At 42.9% G+C, this 21,602-nt stretch overlaps 1 protein-coding gene across 2 annotated transcripts in view; it reads right to left on the bottom strand.

Moving 5' to 3' along the window:
* Positions 1-417: 417 nt before the first annotated feature.
* The window catches only part of TMEM126A (transmembrane protein 126A), a 31,009-nt gene continuing 9,824 nt past the window's right edge, over positions 418-21,602 (bottom strand). For both annotated transcript variants that reach the window (XM_075337531.1, XM_075337530.1), the window contains 3 exons: positions 4,426-4,619; positions 2,560-2,674; positions 418-724 (listed from right to left, as the gene is read on the bottom strand). In XM_075337531.1, the coding sequence (XP_075193646.1) occupies positions 532-724; positions 2,560-2,674; positions 4,426-4,619 (502 nt within the window). In that variant the 3' untranslated portion in view covers positions 418-531. The remainder of the gene's footprint in view (positions 725-2,559; positions 2,675-4,425; positions 4,620-21,602) is intronic.

The raw sequence follows: 21,602 nt of genomic DNA, 5'->3' as shown, positions 1-21,602 counted from the left end.
ACGCAGCATCGACGACATGTGCCACAGCGACCCCATGTGACTAACAGTTAAGTATTTTGGCGTGACGACCTAAAGGTTAAAGGAAGTATTCAAGTCACAGCCACAAATTGCGTTTTAGATTTTTGTCGTGAACACGCTCCAGTTTTTTTCCCCTGGAGTTATTTTATGTGCACCTGAAACTTTGGAGCAAATTTAGCAGAACATGTGCCTTTTTAGGCTAAACTAAAGATTCCATGATTAAAGGTTAGGCCGAAACGCGTTGGTCGTTGCTTCCGCCCTCTCCTCTCTTTTGTGGAACCTCTGCCATGCCCAGGCATCCAAGCAGCAGATTTAGAACCAAATTTGACATTTAGGAGGTGAGCTTTGACACGCTTTGTTTTTTTTGGGGCTAAACTGTCACAAAACAGGAGAAAGACAAAAATAAGCCTTTTTTATTTTTCACATACCATAAGACTGAGAAGAGTGCATAGTAAAAAAACATTCATATTAGACAGATTGGACTGTAATCTTGCCCCCCCCCCCCCTCCAAGTTTATTTCTTCTGCGCCTCTTCCGGCTGAGGAGGGATCATCAGCATCTTCTCATATACGGCATAATATCGAGCACTGACCGCCATGCAAAAAAGGGACTGAAGAAGGAAGAAATACTTCAACTTCATGAGTGCGGGTTTGTAGAGGTTAATGCAGAAGCGGAACAGATCATTTGGTAACGGCCTCTTGTCGTACCTGTGTAAAGAAAAAGGAGGAATTTACTGACATCCGAATTGCTTGTTTCCCATGATGTAGGGTCACTCCCAGCACAGACCCGATACTTTATAAAGCCATTGTGTATTCCTTCATACATTACAATATGGCCTCCAAGATCCACCAGAGCAGGGGTGCACACTTACATGTTTTCAGTCTGACCGTAACACACTAAAAAGTGGAAATTCTATTTTTACGACTTGCTCTCTTCTCTCCCTTTGAAAATCCCCCTCCCCAAAAAAAAACAGACCAAGTTTTCAGCCTCCTCAATTGCAGGTAATGCGAGATGCAAACACACTTGAGTGTTTGCTGTCACGGGGTATGAAATGACAGAACAGGGGTTCCTGGGGTGCCCCTCAAACTTGAGACCCTGCGCTGTCCCTTATCTCGGGGGTAGGCTTGATGGTAGCCAGGTCTGAGCCCCCAGCCTGACCCTGACTCCTGTCCGAGCCCTGATCTTACTCCACCTCTTCCACACCCTTGGGGCGGGCTGGAAACACAGTAACAAAACCCCACAGAAACGACACGGACAAGGGAGAACGCAAATTTGTACACACTGAACTCAAAACACATGAGAGCGACTATACATGTACAGGGGAATAAATAAAAAAGAAGTAAATACACAACAGGGGACCTTCCATACCACTCATAATTGCAACTACAGATCACCATGAACTGGATTCACCACCAAGACTGGAATCGCTGGAGCTACGCTGAAGCTATAATCGGCGCTGTATAGCAAGGTCCAGAATCTTATATAGGAAGGAAATGGCTGTGATTGGTAAATAGCAACCTGAGCCCCTAGCAGAGTTCCCCAAGTTGGCAGGAATTAACTCCTGCAGGACTGAGGAACAGAACACATGAAACAGCCGACACCCGGCTCTGGCTGAACAACTAGGAGACATCAAGTTGCCTGTTATGCTCTGTAGTGTGAACAGAGCCTGATGGTGCCGTGACACCTCATGAGTCTGCACCTGAACACCGCATGACATTTGCCTTCTATAAACTGCAATGATTTTAGCAGCACTCCTGACCTTCTACTAATCCTTACCTAGATGATGACATTGGTTGCACAGTGCACTATTAAAGAGAATCTGTCCAAAGAATTTTGATACATCATTCAGTGGGGGCAGAGAACTTGATTCCAGTGACGTATCACCAAGTTGTACTTTGCTGTAGCAATAAAATCAGTATTTAATCAGCAGGAGATTATTAATACAGGACTAGGTGTCACAGGCCTCCTAGTCCACTGGGCGGGGTTATACACAGCTCAGCATTCCGACTTCTGCAGCAGAGAAAACAGTGATTCTATCAAAACTGCTGCACGTAGTAAGCTAAGTGATACATCGCTAGAATCGGGCTCTCTGGCCCTAAATCATGCTGAAGAAAAATGTGGCTGTCCCGAAGAAGAAGTCAATAAGACTTTGAAAAGCATATACCACTCTGATTATTCTTATCTCGTGGATTCTCATTGGATTTGCCAACAGCGCAAATAAACCCGCTTTTCTCCTAAATCATTCTGCTCTCAGATTCCCTTTAAAAAGTACTAGAGAGCAAAAGATTGACTGAAGAGTCAAAATTTCCTGAGATGCACAGGTCCCTATGAATTGAAACACTGCAAATCATGAGGATCCCCCCAAAAATGCCTGACATTTCGCACAGTATTGAAGACTCAGCGAGCTGATAGCATCGATGAACACCAGGTGGCGCCACTTACCATATACCATCTCTGGGACATTTAGCGGGATGTGGGATATACATGGGTATAGTGGAATGCAAGACAACACTCTATAATTTAGGTTTCGCTAATTACTTACTTGAGAAAGTACGCGGTGGTGACTAATGCAGCGAGGGATGCGGAGCCCAGACCGCCCGCGATGGTGCCGATGCAGGTGCCCCGGATAGTGTTACATAGGGAGCAATTCATCTTACCTTCAGGGAAAAAGAGCACAAACATTACAGTGCATACTATATCACCCACCAAAGAGCCCCCTGAACCCACAAGGGTGCAACCACACGTGACAGCTGGCTACCAAGCAGCCATTGGGGTATGGAGTCGCGGCAACGCGATCATCTGGAAAAGCGCCAGTATAGGAGGCGACTATCAGAATCAGAAAGGGTTGCAGTGGACAATCCCTTTAAGAGACAACACTGCTACAACATCCAAGATCAGAGGTTCTTGGAATCACGACAGTTTCATCCAATAGATGCCACAGACAATAGTGACCATGGCATCTAAGTGGTTAAAGAAAGGAAGAAATCTCCCTCTATCACCAGAATAATGTGTACATTATCAGTGAGCTGCTAATCAGTGGTGGAGGCGGGGTTACACATTATCTGGACTAGCCTGCACAGACCTAGGGTACCGTTACACTTTAGCGACGCTCCAGCGATCTGACCTGGTCAGGATCGCTGGTGCGTCGCTACATGGTCGCTGGTGAGCTGTCAATAAGGCAGATCTCACCAGCAACCAGTGACCAGCCCCCAGCCACCAGCGACGCGTGGAAGCGATGCTGCGCTTGGTAACTAAGGTAAATATCGGGTAACCAAGCAAAGCACTTCGCTTGGTTACCCTATATTTACCTTGGTTACCAGCGCACACCGCTTAGCGCTGGCTCCCTGCACTCGTAGCCAGAGTACACATCGGGTTAATAAGCAAACCGCTTTGCTTATTTACCCGATGTGTACTCCGGCTATATGTGCAGGGAGCCGGCACTGGCAGCCTGATAGCGGCAGACGCTAGTAACCAAGGTAAATATCGGGTAACCAAGCAAAGCCCTTCGCTTGGTTACCCGATATTTACCTTGGTTACAGCTTACCGCAGGCTGCCAAAAGTCGGCTCCCTGCACATTCAGATCGTTGCTCTCTCGCTGTCAAACACAGAAATGTGTGCTTCACAACGGGAGAGCAATGTCCAAAAAATGAACCAGCACTGTGTGTAACGAGCAGCGATCTCACAGCAGGGGCCAGGTCGCTGCTCTGTGTCACACTCAGCGAGATCGCTAATGAGGTCACTGGTGCGTCACAAAAACAGTGACTTAGCAGCAATCTCGCTATGTGAGAAGTACCCCCTAGTCCTGTAGTGATAATCTCCTGCTGATAAAACAAACACTGATTGAAGTAAAACTAGAGCACACAGCCTAATAAGTGAGCCATCACTGGAATTAGGTGCAAGATGTAGGGGTAAAAACCTGCTGACGGATTTGCTTTAACTCCTTTACGACCTAGGACTGTGAATAAGGAAGCATATTTCGAAACGCGTCCCTCATCCAGGTTTTTAACATGTATTAAAAAAGAAGAAGTTTTATATTTTGGATGTCGTGCTGGACTTTTTCGTTTTTCGTAGAACATAATGTCTCTGTGTGCAAACTAAAAAACAAGCAGTCATACGTCAAAAGTTGAAAGAAAATAAAAAAAGGTGATGGCTCTTGGAAGAAGAAAAAAAAATGGCTGCCTTTCAAAGGGATTAAAGATTCGCTCCACTGGCCAATTTCTGCAGCGTGTGCATGAAGCTTGGTAACATCTCATCACTTTGCTGCCGCTGTAACACCCTGCGAATTTACGCCTGCAAATCTCGACAGAACGTATCCACGTGCATCTCCGCACCAAAATATTTACATCCCAAAATCCCCGATCTCTCGCGCTCCTGTTCTAAATTGATATACGTGATAAATATAATTTACCGGACATGATGGCATTGGGTATAGCCACATGATACAGCAGGGTGGTCTGGAACAGGGGGAGGCTGGTCACGATGAATGAGGATATGATGAAGCCGCGTCTGACCTTCATGGTTTGTCTGAATATCCGGCTACTCAGCAATCCAGAAGTCGAGGCGCTTAAACCAACCAGCACGCTTCCATACTGGAAATATTTCCTATGAGACAGGAAAGAAAAAGGTTAAAACAAAATTAAAAAAATCACTATAACTGATAGACAGGGACGCTGGCCCTTTAAATACACAATTTTATTATTAGCTAGCTGTACTACCCGGCTTCGCCCGGGTGAATAACTGCTGTTAACAAAATAGAATGTATTAACAAAAATGTATTCTGCACACAAACACCACAAAACAAATATAAATGTAATTATAATGTCTGTCTCCCCCTCTGTCTCTCTCTCTCTTTGTCTCTTTCCCTGTCTGTCTCTTTCTCCGTCTGTCTCAATCTCTCTCCCTGTCTGTCTGTCTCTTTCCCTGTCTGTCTCTTTCCCTGTCTGTCTCTTTCCCTGTCTGTCTCTTTACCTCTGTCTCTGTCTGTCTCTTACCCTGTCTGTTTCTTTCCCTCTCTTTCACCGTCTGTCTGTTTCCCTGTGTCTGTCTCTGTATCTTTGTCTGTCTCTTAACCTGTCTCTCTCTTTCCCTGTCTCTCTTTCCCTGTCAGCCTGTCTCTTTGTCTGTGTATGTCTCTTTGTGTCTGTCTCTTACCTTGTCTATGTCTGTTTCTTACCCTGTCTGTGTCTGTCTCTTTTCCTGGCTGCATTGTGATACACCAACATTCCATTTAAGGGCGTGGCTGCGCATTCTTCTGAAGTTCTGGCTGCACTGTGGCTCCCAGCTCCATTCGCTTTAATGGAGGCAGGTTTTTTGGTGAATAACTGTAAAGCGCGGGATTACAGTTTCCCCTCAAAACATAGCCTATGACGCTCTCGGGGTCCAGAAGTGTGAGTGTGCAAAATTTTGTGGCTGTAGCTGCGACGGTGCAGATGCCAATCCCGGACACACACGCACACACGCACACACGCACACACACACACACACATTCAGCTTTATATATTAGATGAATCACTGATGATGGACCTGATGACATCACTGATGTGATGAGCGCCGCTCACTTTTTCATCATGGATGTGGCTGGTTCTGGAGCCCTGTATTCCTTTACAGAAAATGTATGGGGTAAGGGGTGTCCTCAGATTCATTTATTGGTGTCCTGGTCTCCTGCTCCAACCGCTAAGATGCTACATTTGGGCATCAAGACTTTAGCATTTTTGCCCGGAGTGATTCTTTAAATGATTGACATATTGAATACATTGTATCAGAAAAATCTGTTTCTTCCTCCACTTATGAGCCACTTCTTTTCATCCTGTCCAGCTGCCTAAACTCATTATTCACTAAAATCTGTTTTTGGCAAAAAACCAAAATTAACCGACGTCTCATTCAGGGATCAGATTACGCCAGAGGGGTGTAACGCCTGCCTGGATCAACAGACTCAGATGGGATGTAATGGACAGGCTAGAGGGAAGCCACTCACCAAGCAGGACCCCCAGAACCCTGAAACCCTTTAACCACTATACAGGGGTTTGGAATTACACAGGGCCCTGGAGATCACTACCTGTGGAAGGATGCAGTCCGATGAGAGTAGTCGTCAGGCAGGGTCAAACCAGGAAAAGCAGAACAGGGACAGAATCGGCAGGCAAAGATGTAATCAGAAAACGTAGCAGAGGTCAAATCCGGTTCGGGCAGCGAGGTAAAAAAACAGCAGGCAGAAGGGTAGTCAGAAAACACGCAGATGTCAGCACACAGGAATCACAAAACAGAATAGGGCAGACCAGGAGCCAGGAAATCAGAACTCTCTCTGGCAGAGGTCAGCAGACAGGAGGGGAACTAAGAAGGGTGTGGTGTCTTCCCATTGGCTGTAGCTGAACGCTGGCAACTTCAGCTGGAAGACACACTCCACCCACAGTCAGCCAGCGGCACTGCAGATCCCAAGGAAACCCAGCCCAGTGGATGATTAGAACCTTCGCCCACCGGTGCCGCTAGCATCGACTCCTCTCCCATCACCAGCACCATCCACGGCAGGAACACGGCGTCGCCTGGCGATCGGAGCAGAAGTCGCTGGAGTGGACTCCGGTGGTGACGTAACAAGGGGAAGAGCAAAGTCACAGAACAGACAGAGGGAGGACACAGATTGTGCTGCTGCTTCTGGTGTATATCTCACTCCAGAGCTGGAGTCACAGCTATGCTGCTCAGTGCTGCGTTATAATGTCCTCCATGCTTCAGTTTATTAGTAATTGTTTTATATCTCATCTTTGCTTTTTACATAGCTTCACTGTTCAGTATTGCAATAAAAAAAACCTCTATGCTGCTTCAGCATCTGAACATGTGGTACATAGAGACAGAGAAACTGTGATTTATTGTGTCTGTGTGTGCTGTGTGTTGTGAATGTCGGATCCGAGTGGGTGCTGGTGTGGAGCTCCCTCTGGTGGCCAGGAATGGTACTGAAGCTGAGTTTGAATCTGTGATTCAGACAGGTGATGGAACTAATTGGGAATCCAGGAAATCCTATTGCAAATCTGCCTAGTTTATTTAGGAGAGCATTGTGTGCCTGGCGGTGACGGTGATAAATGTTCCTGCTCGTTTCTGAATATGGCTGGGAGATTTCCCTTCTGCTTTTCCCATTTATTTGGTGCCTGAATCTACTCCAGATAAGTTTACGGTTTCTGTGCTTATTTGCTGGATTTGCACTTAAGAGTGTTTCTGCTTATTCCATTTGGTTCTGTGTTTGATTTCTTGTTTGTGAGGATCTGTCTCTCTGCTTTGGTGAGCAGGGCAGCCCCTCCAGCAAGAAAAGGAACTTGCTCCCTTTTCATGTTTGGATTATTTGCATATTAGAATATTATTTGTTATGTGATTTTGTTTCTTCCCATTATATCTGCAGTTTTGTTTAAAGTGTCAAGCACAAGAGAACCTGATATAGTAGGGGGGAGACCGTGTGGTCTCAGATCTTTTTCCTATCAGGAGTTTGGTATTTTTTGCAGGTTTTTTTGCTGGCCGCAATCAGTTATCTGTCCTGTTCTATTTAGTAAGTCGGGCCTCACCTTTGCTAATCTATATTTTCTGTGTATTGTGTTTTCTTACATCACCTGTTGTGAATACATTTTCCAGTTTGGGGCTCCCTCTTTTGGTCAGTACTGGTGGTGCAGTTGATTTGTGGAATGAAAGCCACACACTTGTAGAGGACTGACAATCAGGTCTCTCAGATTGGACTATATTGCTGAGTAGTTTTCTCCTGTTACTTGCCGGTACTCAATGGATATCCTGTGTGTTAAGGACATTCTGAAACCAGCCCTGCTCTCTACCAGAACTCCTCTCAGATAAGTTGGTCTTGTACCTCTGCTTATTGTTTCCACTTTGTTGTTGTTTTTTTCTGCTTTGATACTAATGCTTGATTCCTATTTTGTCTGTGTGGAGTTCTTGGTGGAATGGGATCATTCCCTGCTGGGAGTGTCTGTATACTTAGCTCCATGATTTTGCAATGTATTGTGTTTTGTCATGCTTGGTATTAATTCAGTTCCTCATCTATATTAGTGTTTTTGGATCACAGTAACATCAGAGTGCTGATATAGTGGGGGAGAGGCCGTTTGGTCTCAGGGTTTTTCCATATCAGACGTATTCCATATTAGCGTTTTTAAGGCTGTAGACCGTACTCCTTACTATCCTTTCCTATAAAGATAGTTCGGGCATCACTTTGCTGAACCTGTTTTTCTAGCTTTGTATAGTGTTTTACTATATCACCGTAGTCTTTACATGTGGGGGGCTTTCTATATCTTTGGGGATTGCTCCGAGGCAGATTAGCTTTTCTTATATTTCTATCTGTAAGAATAATTAGTTCATCGGCTGTGTCGAGATGACTAGGTCATCGTAGGCTCGTCCCACGGCTACCTCTAGTTGTGTGTCAGGATTAGGTCTGCAGACCGTTAAGGTTCCAGCCACTCTGGTTACTTTTTGGGTTTCCACATTTTTTGATCCTCCTCGGTCCCTTAATCATAACAATCACCGTTGTTGCATGTTGGGGGCTTGCTATTTCCTTGGGGACTGCTCCGAGGCAAGTTTGGATTCCTCATTTCTATCTTTGAGGAGTAGCAAGTTTCTCCGGCAGTGACGAGGTGTCTAGGTGTGTTAGGAACATCCCACTGCTACTTCTAGTGTTGTCTGATAGGGGATTGTGATCAGCTCAGTTTCCAACTACTCTTGTGTTTTTTTTTCCCTGATTAATGGGATTTTTCGTGATCGTCCATGATTACCAGATCATAACAGCTGTGTATGGGAATCAGATTACATCTGCTTATTGAAGTCTGTAGGAAGAGATGGAGCAAAGATACATAATAGTGGGAAACAGAAATTGTGCTGTTGCTTGTAATGCTTATCTAGCCTTGGAGATGGCTTCACAGCTACACTGCTCAGTACTGCTGTAAAATGTCCTTGTTGCTTCTGAACATGTGTTATATAGCAGGAATCCCTCATGTCTGTGTGTGCTGTAAATGGGAGACATCTTAGCAGCTAGTCTCTATCCACCAACTCAGAGACAACTGAAAATTAGTCATAGAGCCTGCGGAGGTAAAATTGGCAAAAAAACCTGCAGGATACAAATCATATACAGTCATATGAAAAAGTTTGGGCACCTCTATTAATGTTAACCTTTTTTCTTTATAACAATTTGGGGTTTTGCAGCAGCTATTTCAGTTTCATATATCTAATAACTGATGGACTCAGTAATATTTCTGGATTGAAATGAGGTTTATTGTACTAACAGAAAATGTGCAATCCGCATTTAAACAAAATTTGACAGGTGCAAAAGTATGGGCACCCTTATCAATTTCTTGATTTGAACACTCCTAACTACTTTTTACTGACTTACTAAAGCACTAAATTGGTTTTGTAACCTCATTGAGCTTTGAACTTCATAGGCAGGTGTATCCAATCATGAGAAAAGGTATTTAAGGTGGCCCCTTGCAAGTTGTTCTCCTATTTGAATCTCCTATGAAGAGTGGCATCATGGGCTCCTCAAAACAACTCTCAAATGATCTGAAAACAAAGATTATTCAGCATAGTTGTTCAGGGGAAGGTACAAAAAGTTGTCTCAGAGATTTAAACTGTCAGTTTCCACTGTGAGGAACATAGTAAGGAAATGGAAGAACACAGGTACAGTTCTTGTTAAGCCCAGAAGTGGCAGGCCAAGAAAAATATCAGAAAGGCAGAGAAGAAGAATGGTGAGAACAGTCAAGGACAATCCACAGACTACCTCCAAAGACCTGCAGCTTCATCTTGCTGCAGATGGTGTCAATGTGCATCGGTCAACAATACAGCGCACTTTGCACAAAGAGAAGCTGTATGGGAGAATGATGCGAAAGATGCCATTTCTGCAAGCACGCCACAAACCGAGTCGCCTGAGGTATGCAAAAGCACATTTGGACAAGCCAGTTACATTTTGGAAGAAGGTCCTGTGGACTGATGAAACCAAGAATGAGTTGTTTGGTCATACAAAAAGGCGTTATGCATGGAGGCAAAAAACACGGCATTCATAGAAAAGCACTTGCTACCCACAGTAAAATTTGGTGGAGGTTCCATCATGCTTTGGGGCTGTGTGGCCAATGCCGGTACCGGGAATCTTGTTAAAGTTGAGGGTCGCATGGATTCAACTCAGTATCAGCAGATTCTTGACAATAATGTGCAAGAATCAGTGACGAAGTTGAAGTTATGCAGGGGATGGATATTTCAACAAGACAATGATCCAAAACACCGCTCCAAATCTACTCAGACATTCATGCAGAGGAACAATTACAATGTTCTGGAATGGCCATCCCAGTCCCCAGACCTGAATATCATTGAACATCTGTGGGATGATGTGAAGCGGCTGTCCATGCTCGGCGACCATCAAACTTACCTGAACTGGAATTGTTTTGTAAACAGGAATGGTCAAATCTACCTTCATCCAGGATCCAGGAACTCATTAAAAGCTACAGGAAGCGACTAGAGGCTGTGATTTTTGCAAATGGAGGATCTACAAAATATTAATGTCACTTTTATGTTGAGGTGCCCATACTTTTGCACCGGTCAAATTTTGTTTAAATGCGGATTGCACATTTTCTGTTAGTACAATAAACCTCATTTCAATCCAGAAATATTACTCAGTCCATCAGTTATTAGATATATGAAACTGAAATAGCTGCTGCAAAAACCCAAATTGTTATAAAGAAAAAAGGTTAACATTAATAGGGGTGCCCAAACTTTTTCATATGACTGTAATAGAAAGAAACAGTGTCTCTGGCACTGCTCCTGCTGTCTGTTATTGTTTGCAGTGCTGATGCCACGTCAACAGCGCTGCAGCCAATCAGTGCATTTCAGCAACTGCGAGCGACTTGTGTCCTCAACTCGGGCAGAGCCGCTGAGTGTCACCAGTGCGGTAGACAATTACAAAGACTCAGTGCTGGACCCAGGGAGAGCACGATAAGCATAGAGTGTGTAAAAATCAAAACTGCAGCGGAGGTCAGGGTTTTTTTTAAAAAAGGAAAACCCTTTAACAACAACTTTGGCGCCCAAGGAGGGAAGCCCAGTGTAATAGGTCAGAATGGCAGCAATGAACTTAGCACAGGCCCCCGGTCTCATCCAGGCATATGCCAGCCTGTAAACTGGACAAGGGGGCATCCTCTATGTCAAGAGGAAAAAAGGTTTACTCATAATCACAGATGCAGGTACTTTACTGTACGAGCAGTGATACTATGATTTTTTTACTGTAAGAGCAGTGAGACTATGGATAGCTTACTATAAGTGCAGTGAGCATGTGGATTCTTTACTGTAAGAGCAGTGAGACTATGGATTCTTTACTGTACAAGCAGTGAAACTATAGATTCTTTACTGTAAGAGCAGTGATACTATGGATTCTTTGCTAAGTGCAGTGAGCATATGGATTCTTTACTGTAAGAGCAGTGAGACTATGGATTCTTTACTGTACAAGCGGTGAAACTTTAGATTCTTTACTGTAAGAGCAGTGAGACTATGGATTCTTTGCTAAGTGCAGTGAGCATATGGATTCTTTACTGTAAGAGCAGTGAAACTATGGAACTCTGCCACATGATGATGTATTGGTTGCTTCACTACTAAAATTTTAGAGGGACCTGGATGCCTTTCTGGAAAAATATAATATTGAAAATTACGTGAAGTAGATTCTGTGAATGGACATTTATCCAGGGAACTAGTCGGATTGCCATATGCGTAACGGGAAGGAATGTTTCCTCTAACATGGAGATTAGTATCTGGCTTTTTTGCCTTTCTTTGCATCAACATGTTAGGCTATGGGTTGAACTCGATGGCGTTAAGTTTACCTTAGACCTTAAAAACTATGAAATGAGTACACCCCACAACAAAAGTTACTACAGCTAGTATTTTGAATGCCATCCATAATTATTAAGGACACTACTCAGTCTTCAAGACCTGAAAAGAACAAGTTGGCGACAATTTACGACATCTATCTTTTTCCATTCTTCAAGAACGAGCTCTGATGGAGCCCGGATGCTGGATGGAGAGGGATGACAACTTGTCTCTTCAGAATCCCCCATAGATGTTCGGTTGGGGTCAGATCAGGAGAAATTCAGCCACTGAATCAGTTTTCTCCTGATATTCTTTAGAAATGCAACTGATGTGAGTTTTGTATGATTGTCATGTTGGAAAAGTGCACGTCTACCAAGGGCATGGAGTGATGGCTGCATCTTCTCTTTCACTATATAAAGACAACAGGAGAAAAGGGAGTAGGACATGAAAATTGTATGGAGTACAAAAAATGGCAAGAATTAAAGACAATGGTTCACAAGTGGACAAGAAAAAGGTCAGGGGTAAATAGACACCGAAGCATTGATGGAAAAAGGGTACACTGATAAAATTATAGAAAATATTACACAAGGTCCCAAAAAAAAGTGCACAAGTATAAGGATCACAAGAGGTTCAACCAGACTATAAAGCCCACAATAAAGTCATGAAAAATACATTGGCATTCATGTACATATAAGTAACTAAAAATAATACTTCATATAACTGAATAGGATAACTGAAGTGAGCACTAATATATATATTATGAGTGCAAGCCAAAAATTACATACTATATACGGATAAGGCTGCACATCAAACTTAGATAATAGTATAATGCCTCAAGCATATGGACAAATATTGGAATATACAATGAAAAATGCTACTTGCTAATTTGAACATGTGAATAATGAATTGCATACCTGCCATGAATATTAGGAAAAAGGAGATATTTAGCAATCGCATTGATCAATGTAACTGAGCCCCAAGGCCTCGTCAAGGCATATCTCTATATTGGGGTCCCTAGCTCTGTGACCCTAACTGTGTGTCATCTCATTGCAATTAAAAACTGCTATGGGTGGAGAGGGGTAACTAAGGACTTTCTTATATAGGAGATGGAAAAAACATGGCCGAAAGGGGCGGAGCTGTGTTCACATTCAGAAAAACAAAAAAAAAAAACTACATATAACTGAATAGGATAACTGAAGTGAGCACTAATATATATATTATGAGTGCAAGCCAAAAATTACATACTATATACGGATAAGGCTGCACATCAAACTTAGATAATAGTATAATGCCTCAAGCATATGGACAAATATTGGAATATACAACGAAAAATGCTACTTGCTAATTTGAACATGTGAATAATGAATTGCATACCTGCCATGAATATTAGGAAAAAGGAGATATTTAGCAATCGCATTGATCAATGTAACTGAGCCCCAAGGCCTCGTCAAGGCATATCTCTATATTGGGGTCCCTAGCTCTGTGACCCTAACTGTGTGTCATCTCATTGCAATTAAAAACTGCTATGGGTGGAGAGGGGTAACTAAGGACTTTCTTATATAGGAGATGGAAAAAACATGGCCGAAAGGGGCGGAGCTGTGTTCACATTCAGTTATATGTAGTTTGGTTTTTTTTTTTTTCTGAATGTGAACACAGCTCCGCCCCTTTCGGCCATGTTTTTTCCATCTCCTATATAAGAAAGTCCTTAGTTACCCCTCTCCACCCATAGCAGTTTTTAATTGCAATGAGATGACACACAGTTAGGGTCACAGAGCTAGGGACCCCAATATAGAGATATGCCTTGACGAGGCCTTGGGGCTCAGTTACATTGATCAATGCGATTGCTAAATATCTCCTTTTTCCTAATATTCATGGCAGGTATGCAATTCATTATTCACATGTTCAAATTAGCAAGTAGCATTTTTCATTGTATATTCCAATATTTGTCCATATGCTTGAGGCATTATACTATTATCTAAGTTTGATGTGCAGCCTTATCCGTATATAGTATGTAATTTTTGGCTTGCACTCATAATATATATATTAGTGCTCACTTCAGTTATATGTAGTTTTTTTTTTTGGTTTTTTTCTGAATGTGAACACAGCTCCGCCCCTTTCGGCCATGTTTTTTCCATCTCCTATATAAGAAAGTCCTTAGTTACCCCTCTCCACCCATAGCAGTTTTTAATTGCAATGAGATGACACACAGTTAGGGTCACAGAGCTAGGGACCCCAATATAGAGAGATGCCTTGACGAGGCCTTGGGGCTCAGTTACATTGATCAATGCGATTGCTAAATATCTCCTTTTTCCTAATATTCATGGCAGGTATGCAATTCATTATTCACATGTTCAAATTAGCAAGTAGCATTTTTCATTGTATATTCCAATATTTGTCCATATGCTTGAGGCATTATACTATTATCTAAGTTTGATGTGCAGCCTTATCCGTATATAGTATGTAATTTTTGGCTTGCACTCATAATATATATATTAGTGCTCACTTCAGTTATCCTATTCAGTTATATGTAGTTTTTTTTTTTTTTTTCTGAATGTGAACACAGCTCCGCCCCTTTCGGCCATGTTTTTTCCATCTCCTATATAAGAAAGTCCTTAGTTACCCCTCTCCACCCATAGCAGTTTTTAATTGCAATGAGATGACACACAGTTAGGGTCACAGAGCTAGGGACCCCAATATAGAGATATGCCTTGACGAGGCCTTGGGGCTCAGTTACATTGATCAATGCGATTGCTAAATATCTCCTTTTTCCTAATATTCATGGCAGGTATGCAATTCATTATTCACATGTTCAAATTAGCAAGTAGCATTTTTCATTGTATATTCCAATATTTGTCCATATGCTTGAGGCATTATACTATTATCTAAGTTTGATGTGCAGCCTTATCCGTATATAATAAAAATAATACTTGCCACTTTGCACATGTGAAACGTACGTTGGGCTCTTTTTGGCTGGGAATTCATTCAATAGTCCATCAAACTACCAGTAAAGGTGGCATTGAAGAGGTTAACAGAAAGGATAACAGTGTATCAGAACTCCCAGCCAGAAAGACCCCAACGTACGTTTCACATGTGAAAAGTGGCAAGTATTATTATTAGTTATTTGTATGTACATGAATGACAATGTATTTTTCATGACTTTATTGTGGGCTTTGTAGTCTGGTTGAACCTCTAGTGATCCTTATACTTGTGCACTTTTTTTGGGCCTTGTGCAATATTCTCTATCATTTTATCCTTGTACTCTTTTTCCATCAATGCTTCAGTGTATATTTACCCCCAGCCTTTTTATTGTCCACTTGTCATTAATTCTTGCCATTTTTTATACTCAATAAAATTTGCATGTCCTACTCCCTTTTCTCCTGTTGTTTTTATGAATTCAGAGTTTTTTGCCTATCCCATACTTTGCATTCACTAGTGCATAGTCTGGGTATTCTTTTTTGATCATGTGTATGGATTTTGTGTCTTATTCTCTATCACTATACAGCATCTGTGAATTCACGATCCCATTAATAGCATGTAGCCCCCAACACCAGCAGCGCTCATGCGCCCCCACATAAGGACACTTGCACCTCCACCTCCATATCTTTGTGACCACACAGCTTTGAAGCCATCAGTTCCAAAAACATTTATCTTGGTCTCATCACTCCGGAGTACAGCGCCCCAGTAGTCTTCATATTTTCCAGCGTGGGCCCTGGAAAACTGTAGGTGGCTTTTTTTGTGCATGGACTTTAGAAGAGGCTTCCTTCGAGGACAACCCCCTGCATGCCGTTCCTCTGTAGTGTACACTGCATTGTGTCACGGGAACCACTCACCCAAGTTTGTCTTTTTACTTCTTTAGATTACTGCAGTGCACATACATGTAGATTTTCTACAACCCTTCTCATCAGAAGAAGCTCCTATTTAGGTGTTAACTTCTGTGGTCGGCCTGGAAGTCTGTTGGAGATGATTGCAATCCCATCTTTGTTACATTTTTCTATCCCTTTTTCTCTAGTACCCGACTGATAAGTAAAGCTTTGCTGATCTTGTAGCCTTCACCTTTGAGTTTTCTTTCTCAGGGCTTGTGACATTTCTCTTCCATGTGGTGCCATTGCTGATTGCTGATAACATGAACTGGAAAGGGGAGTTTTACTTTTTTACATAATCTCTTTTAATAGTCACCTGTCTGTTGGACACATGTGTAAGGAATAATTAAGACTTATTTGTGGATGAATTCTTGTTCATTAGAATTTCATAGTCCTAAGAATTTAATTTCCCTTTTTTTGTACCATTTGTTGTTTATCTGTTGCACAGACAAGACATTCCCTTTCCAGTATCAGCGCTACCAACGTTTCCCTCAGTTCCCACATAGATCTTCTGCTCCTGTTTTTTCTCTACTAGAAAACAGCATTTGCTAGGGAAGGATACATGCGCAGAGGCGGCAAAACGCTTCGAGGACAGGGTATACCTAATCCCTGCTGCTACACGGACAGTGAAAAGTGTCAAAAAAAAAAAAAGAGTCCTCTCGATTAGAGATGAGTGGACACGTGGACGTTCGGGTTCTGCTGCTCCAGCTGCACTTTTTTAAAGTTCGGTTTTGGGCCTGGACTTGTCCTGAACTTCATTTGATTGTCAGTTCGGTTTTCCGCCAAAAACACTTCACTTCTGGGGGAGGGTGGGTTTCCTTTCCCTTCACCTCCCTTTTCTTACCTATCTTTTCCCTTTTCTTTCCTTTCTTTTGCCTTCCTTTCTTTTCCTTTCCCTTCCTTTCCCCTTTCCTTTCTTTTCCTTTCCCTTCCCCTTTTCTTTCCTTCCTTTTGCCTTCCTTTCTTTTCCTTTCCCCTTTTCTTTCCTTTCTTTTCCTTTCCCTTCCTTTCCTTTCCCCTTTTCTTTCCTTTCCCTTCTTTTCCTTTCCCCTTTTCTTTTCCTTTCCCTTCCCTTCCTTTCCCCTTTTCTTTCCTTTCCCTTGTTCTTTCCTTTCTTTTCCTTTCCCCTTTTCTTTGCCTTCCTTTCTTTTTCCTTTCCCTTCCTTTCCCCTTTTCTTTCCTTTCCCTTGTCTTTCCTTTCCCCTTTTCTTTCCTTTCTTTTCCCCTTTTCTTTCCTTCCTTTTGCCTTCCTTTCTTTTCTTTTCCTTTCCCTTCCTTTCCCCTTTTCTTTCCTTTCTTTTCCTTTCCCCTTTTCTTTCCTTTATTTTCCTTTCCCTTCCTTTCCCCTTTTCTTTCCTTTCTTTTTTTTTTTTCCAAAACGTTTTTTATTGATTTTTCAAATTTGTAAAAACATGACAAGTATCATTGCAAAAGAAGAACATTCGTCTGACAAAATGTGACATAGAGGTGGGTGATACCCCAATTTGGAGTTCCATGTTGCTGTTCGATTTAAGATAGTATACAGTAACATTAAACCAAAACATAGGTAATGAAATATAATATAACATATGCAATACAATTCGTTAAATCTCTGTGTCGTCCCTGAATGATTTCAATTTTGCTAGCGTGTCTTGGTATTCCCAACCGTCTCGTCTCCCCCTCCCGCCAGAGCCCCCTCCTAGGTGATTCTCAGTTTACCCAGGCTGTCCTGAATATCGCTCAGGATATACCACTCTGAGTGAACAAAAGGTGCCATCAGGTTAATTATTTCTCCCTGTGTGAATTGGCTTTCAATAAAATGTCTCCATCTCACAAAAAATTTGGCTGTCAACCCATCTTTATCCCTCTCCGCTTCTAGTTTTTCCCACCTCAGAAGGTTGTGTAGTTCGCCCACAACCTCCTTTATGGATGGGCCCTCCCTTTGAATCCAGTGTTTTAAGATGCAACGCTTAGCTATCATGGCTATGTCATGCATTATTGCGTATTTCCTCTTTTCCGGCGTGTTCGGTCCTCCTCCTACTCCTCCCTCAAAGGAGTGGAAAATCCACACCATTAAGTCTAGTTTGCTGAAAATTCCCCATGTTGACTGGGCAAATAGTCTGACTTGGTTCCAGAACCTAGCGATTGTCTCACATTCCCATAGCCCATGCAGCATATCCGTTTTTTCTTTTTGACACTTAGGACACCACCTATCCCTACCTGGTATGTTGAAACCTATAATGGCCCTATGTAGAATTCTGAATTGAGTGTCTCTCCATCTCTCATTGGTAATATGTTTCCGCACTTGTACCCATCCTCTCAGTATATCATCCACCACTTCTTCCCTTCCCAATTGTTTCCCCCACGCTTTTAAAGTCCGACTATCCTCCCGTGAGATAAGCACCCCCCTTAGCGATCGATAAATTTTAGAGACATTTATACTTGTTACATCACATTCCAGTAACTCATCAATCGAACTTCTGTTCAGCTCTCTTCCAACCACACCCAGGTCTCCTATTATTCCATGTTTCAATTGTTCATACTGGATGACATGTGAGCTATTAAGGTTGTACTTATCCAACACTTCCCGACCTGTCATCCACCTCCTGTCCTCCACATTCATAACATCTATCATTCTCCTGACTCCCCTCTCTTTCCATCTAGTAAATAGCTTGTTTTCTCGTCCCAGGGGAAAATTTGGGAATGCCCAGGGGTTCAAGTACTTGGACACTTTCCATGAGAGCCCCAGTTTTTTCCTTACCGACTTCCATGTTAGCATGGTGTCTCGGAATATAATTGAGTTCCTTATGTGCCCTTCAACCCTGGATAGTGGGGAGTGCAGAATGGACGTCAGATCCCACGGTGACGCATATTTAGTTTCCATCGCATGATCTGAGTGCCTACTCGTTCCTCTCACCCAATCAATTACATGCCTCATGATACATACAAGATTATACCCTTGGACATCTGGAAAGTTTAGACCTCCCTCCTCTGCTGACTTCATCAGCGTACGCAGCTTTATTCTGGGTTTCCTTCCCCTCCACAGAAATTCTGTATACGCGGAGTTGAGCTTATTCACATCCTTTAGTTTTAGCAATAGCGGGATTGTCTGGAAGGGATACAGCAGCCTAGGAAAGCTCATCATTTTTATCAGGTGGCATCTTGCCAGTAATGGAAGTGGCAGACCTTTCCATCCCTTTAATTGAACTGTAATTTTCCTGATTAGCGGTCCATAATTCAAGTTATAGATTGTTTCCACCGATCTTCCTATATGCACTCCCAGGTATTTAATTGAAGATTGTGCTATAGGAATTCCACATAGACAGCCATCCCTTATTTGTCCCCCCATTGTCCCATGATGCCCCTTTAGGAACATGATCTCGCATTTTTTTTTGTTCAGTTTGAAACCGGAGAATGAGCCAAATTTTTCAATCAAGGCAAGAGTCTGTGGCAAATCCGCACCGGGGTCCCCCATATAAAGTATGATGTCATCAGCAAAAAGCGCTGTCTTTACTTCTGAACCCCTTATCTTGATTCCTTTAAAGCTATTTTGTCCCTGTAGTATTCTTGACAACGGCTCGATTGCCAGGTTGAATAAAAGAGGAGATAATGGGCAGCCCTGTCTTGTTCCCTTCATCAAAGGGAACACGTCTGATAGAAAGCCCGGAGTGTGTACCCTAGCTCCCGAGTTGGCATAAAGGTTTCTAATGTAAAGTCTCATCTTGCCTACAATCCCTATGGCCTCCATTACCCTGTCTAACCACCCCCAATTTACATTATCAAACGCTTTTTCTGCGTCAAGTGTAACTAGGGCAGGTCTAGCCCCTCCCTCAGTGAGACCCAGTCTAACCGCGTCTACCACTAGAATTGTCTTTCGGATATTGGTAACGGCATTTCTCCCCTTAATAAACCCCACCTGGTGATTCGTTATGATCCTAGGTAAGATCTCGGCCAGTCTATTAGCCATGATCTTGGACATAATTTTTAAATCCTGATTTATGAGCGATATAGGTCTATAACTAGAGGGATCATCCAGGTCCTTGGTTCCCTTGGGGAGTAATTTAATATATGCTATGTTGGAATTTTTGGGTATTTCCGCCCCTCCCAGGAAAGCATTAAAGACTGAGGTTAGATCCGGCGAGATCAGATCCTTCAGAGCCTTATAGAATTCACTATTGAAACCGTCAGGTCCCGGTGCCTTGTTGGTGTTAAGCTCCCCAATTGTTCTCGTCACCTCCTCTACTGTGATATCTGCATTTAAGGCACTCAAATCTTCCTCCGTCAAGCTAGGCATTTGGGCTTGTCTTAGCCACTCTGCCTCATCAGTCATGTCGTTATTCCCTGACCCATATAATTTTCTATAGTAATCTCCCAACAGTTTATTAATGTCCTTAGGATCCGTAGTCACCTCTCCCCCCTTTGTTTTCAGTTTAGAGATCACTGTCATCTTTCTGCTGCCCCTTGCCAGATTGGCCAACATCCTTCCCGCCTTGTTGCCAAACCTATGTAAGTCAACCTCCTTGTGCGACCAGAATAGTTGTTCCTTTTTTTTGGCCCATTCGTCAAATCCCTCTTTTGCCTCCAACCATCTGCCTTTTGTCATGGGAGATCTATTTGTCACATAATTTGTATATGCTACCCGTACTGCTTCACTATGGAAATTATAATTCTCATTGGCTTTCCGTTTGATCATGGCTGCGTACCCCACCAGACGGCCCCTTAGGACCGCTTTTGCCGTTTCCCAAAATATCACTGGGGACTCTCTATGTTCCTTATTGTCCTCTGCGAATTCTCTCCACCACTCCTGTAGCACCTTGTGGAAATTATCTTGCCTGAGAAGGAACGATGGGAATCTCCATATGATATCTGTACCTCTCCTGAATTTCTCTCTAATGCCCAATCTCACCGGACTATGATCAGAGATCACCATATTCTCTATCACACAATCTTGCGTTCCACTCAGTAAGTCTTGCGAGATCCAGAACTGATCAATACGTGACCAGCTATCATGAGGGTGAGAGAAGTGTGTATACTCTCTGTCATGTGGGTGAGTTAGTCTCCAGATGTCTTTCAGTCCTACGTCTTCTAATGTTACATCCCTATTGTCTAAACTCCTGCCCACATTAGCTGTCCCCTCCTCGCCCCTCCTCCTATCTTCAGCTGAGTCTGGGACAGTGTTAAAATCGCCTCCCACTATAATGTTAGCCTCCCCATCTGCTAATATGGTGGCCTTTATGTCATCATGAAATGTGATTTGTTGTGAATTTGGGCCATAGACATTATAAATACTGAGTTTACCCGCTGGACTAACGATTGTTAAGTGCTGCCACCTTCCATGGTCGTCTGCCTCATGTGCCACTACCTCATGACTGAATTGTTTATTTATTAGAATCATAGTGCCCGCTTTTCTACCTTGTGCCGCTGCCCCGTAAACGGTGCCCACCCAATGTTTCTTCATGCGGAAAAAGTCCTCCCCCCCCAAGTGGGTTTCCTGTAATAAGGCAATGTCTGTCTTTAGTCTTTTCAGATGTCTCAATATCATTGCTCGTTTGTTAGGTGATCTCAGCCCTTTAACATTCCACGTAGTTATCTGTATCATGTTTACCTGGGTATTCTGCTTTTACTACTCCCTCCCCTATGGGCCCCTGCATCAAGGAAGACGAGATGTTCGACACTAGAATCACAGTTGGTACCACAAAATCGACACTCCCTTTCCCCACCTTGCAAATATAACAAATACAACAAAAAGCATGTAACTGTAAAACATAATTTCCCTTCCGAGAAATCCACGGCGCTTCCCGCCACGTTGGTGAGCTCCCCTATTCCTAGCCAAAATATGTAGCTCCCTAATCACCCCCCAAAAAATATATGTTCTATCCCCGGACTAACTTGAATAAGCCTTTGAAAATTATGCAAAAATTAGCACAGTATGTCA

This window comes from Anomaloglossus baeobatrachus, chromosome 2, assembly GCF_048569485.1.
Source record: "Anomaloglossus baeobatrachus isolate aAnoBae1 chromosome 2, aAnoBae1.hap1, whole genome shotgun sequence".
Taxonomy (NCBI): domain Eukaryota; kingdom Metazoa; phylum Chordata; class Amphibia; order Anura; family Aromobatidae; genus Anomaloglossus; species Anomaloglossus baeobatrachus.
Note: the sequence above shows the minus strand (reverse complement) of the source record. Positions and strands in the feature narration are given on the sequence as shown.